This window comes from Bombus impatiens, unplaced genomic scaffold, assembly GCF_000188095.3.
Source record: "Bombus impatiens unplaced genomic scaffold, BIMP_2.2 scf_0237, whole genome shotgun sequence".
In the NCBI taxonomy this organism is placed as follows: Eukaryota; Metazoa; Arthropoda; class Insecta; order Hymenoptera; family Apidae; genus Bombus; species Bombus impatiens.
Genome location: NT_176656.1, coordinates 241,586 through 243,024, shown reverse-complemented (window position 1 = coordinate 243,024; position 1,439 = coordinate 241,586). Strand labels below are relative to the sequence as shown.

The 1,439-nt window shown below is 46.6% G+C and overlaps 1 protein-coding gene across 1 annotated transcript in view; it reads left to right on the top strand.

The window, feature by feature from the left end:
• LOC100747486 overlaps nt 1-1,439 on the top strand; it is a 70,952-nt gene that overhangs the window by 34,243 nt on the left and 35,270 nt on the right. Inside the window, exon 5 of the mRNA XM_033320106.1 lies at nt 1-199. This exon is cut by the window's left edge and continues 135 nt beyond it. Coding sequence (XP_033175997.1) covers nt 1-199 — 199 coding nt within the window. The remainder of the gene's footprint in view (nt 200-1,439) is intronic.

The following is a 1,439-nucleotide window of genomic DNA, read 5'->3' as shown; positions in this document are numbered from 1 at the left end:
GTCGGACCGGGCGGCATGATCGCCGGCAACGAGGTAAAGCCACACCAGTGCCAGCAATGCCTCAAGTCATTCTCCAGCAACCACCAGCTCGTACAGCACATCAGGGTCCATACTGGCGAGAAACCGTACAAATGCAGCTATTGCGACCGCAGGTTCAAGCAGCTCAGTCATGTACAGCAACATACCCGCCTGCATACGGGTGAGTATCTGTTTCTACCCTTCGACCGATGCCTCGCCGAAATCCTACTGGATCGACTACGATTCCGATCTCCAGGCACGGCAGCATTTTCATAATCTTTTATTCGCAAATTAGTCACGATCGATCGCCCTTTGACTTTCGTCCCTTTTTTCCTCTCCCCGTTTCTTTCCCTTCTTTTTCTCTCTTTTCCTTTCTCTTCTCCCTTTTTCCTTTTTCTCTCCCTTTTTCTCTATGATCAGGTGTCTCTATGCACACGTATCGAGCACGCTCGTCGAAAGCGAATCCAATTCGAAATCGTTCTTCTTTCGCTCGTTCGAATAGTTCTCTCGCGACTTGCTCTCCCAGTAAGAACGAAATATGTAATTCGTCCGTCTTCGATGATCGCGGTAAAATCAACGACTCGCCGAGCTTAATGCATGCATTCAGTATCCCCGGGACTGATAGTAAATTCTATGAATACCGCATTGCATCGCGGCCAGTCGATAATCAATAAATTAATATACTATTATAATCTGTTGGAGCGATCGTGCGTTCCGATTGTGGCTAATTTTAATGCATGCTGCGAGATTGCTCAATGCGCCTCGCGCTGCACCAGAACCGTGGTTTCCAAGACACCGTTGACTGAACACGTTGTCGTTCGGTATGCATACAAGTTGCGTATTGCAGATAAGTTCAATTTACGCGGGGCCGAACGATCGAATTTATCGAGCGGCTGCTCGACTAAGAATAGCAGTGACGGAAAGACGTAGAACGGACGAGGGACCGGTAATAATGAGAAAATTCGACGGCAAAGCCAGCCAATGGGTCGCGCCCGGGTAGAAAGAATTTCATTAAGGGATGAGCGTAGTCAATCGGAAGGTATTAGCCTCGAGAAGCGAACCGGTCAGCACCGCGTATGACTGAACCCTTGGAAAAGTCTCGTTCATCTCGTCCAAGATCTGCTCTTTCGAATGAAAGGAAAGAAAAAAAAAAAAAAAAAAAAAAAAAAAAAAAAAAAAAAAGGACGAAACCTCGTCGGTATGCCAGCTATTTAATCGAAACGTCCAAGAGCTCTCGCTGCGCTGCTCGCGAGAGGATAACAGATCGAGTCTTAACAAAACATTCCTTCGAAATCATTACCGGGAAGAGGTAATTTCCTCGAAAGCTGGTCGAACGAACCTTGACGAAAAAATCTCCTTCGTTGGTTCCTTGCTTCTCGAGTTCTCAGTTTGTTTAACCGTGTTTAACGAGGGAAGAAAAA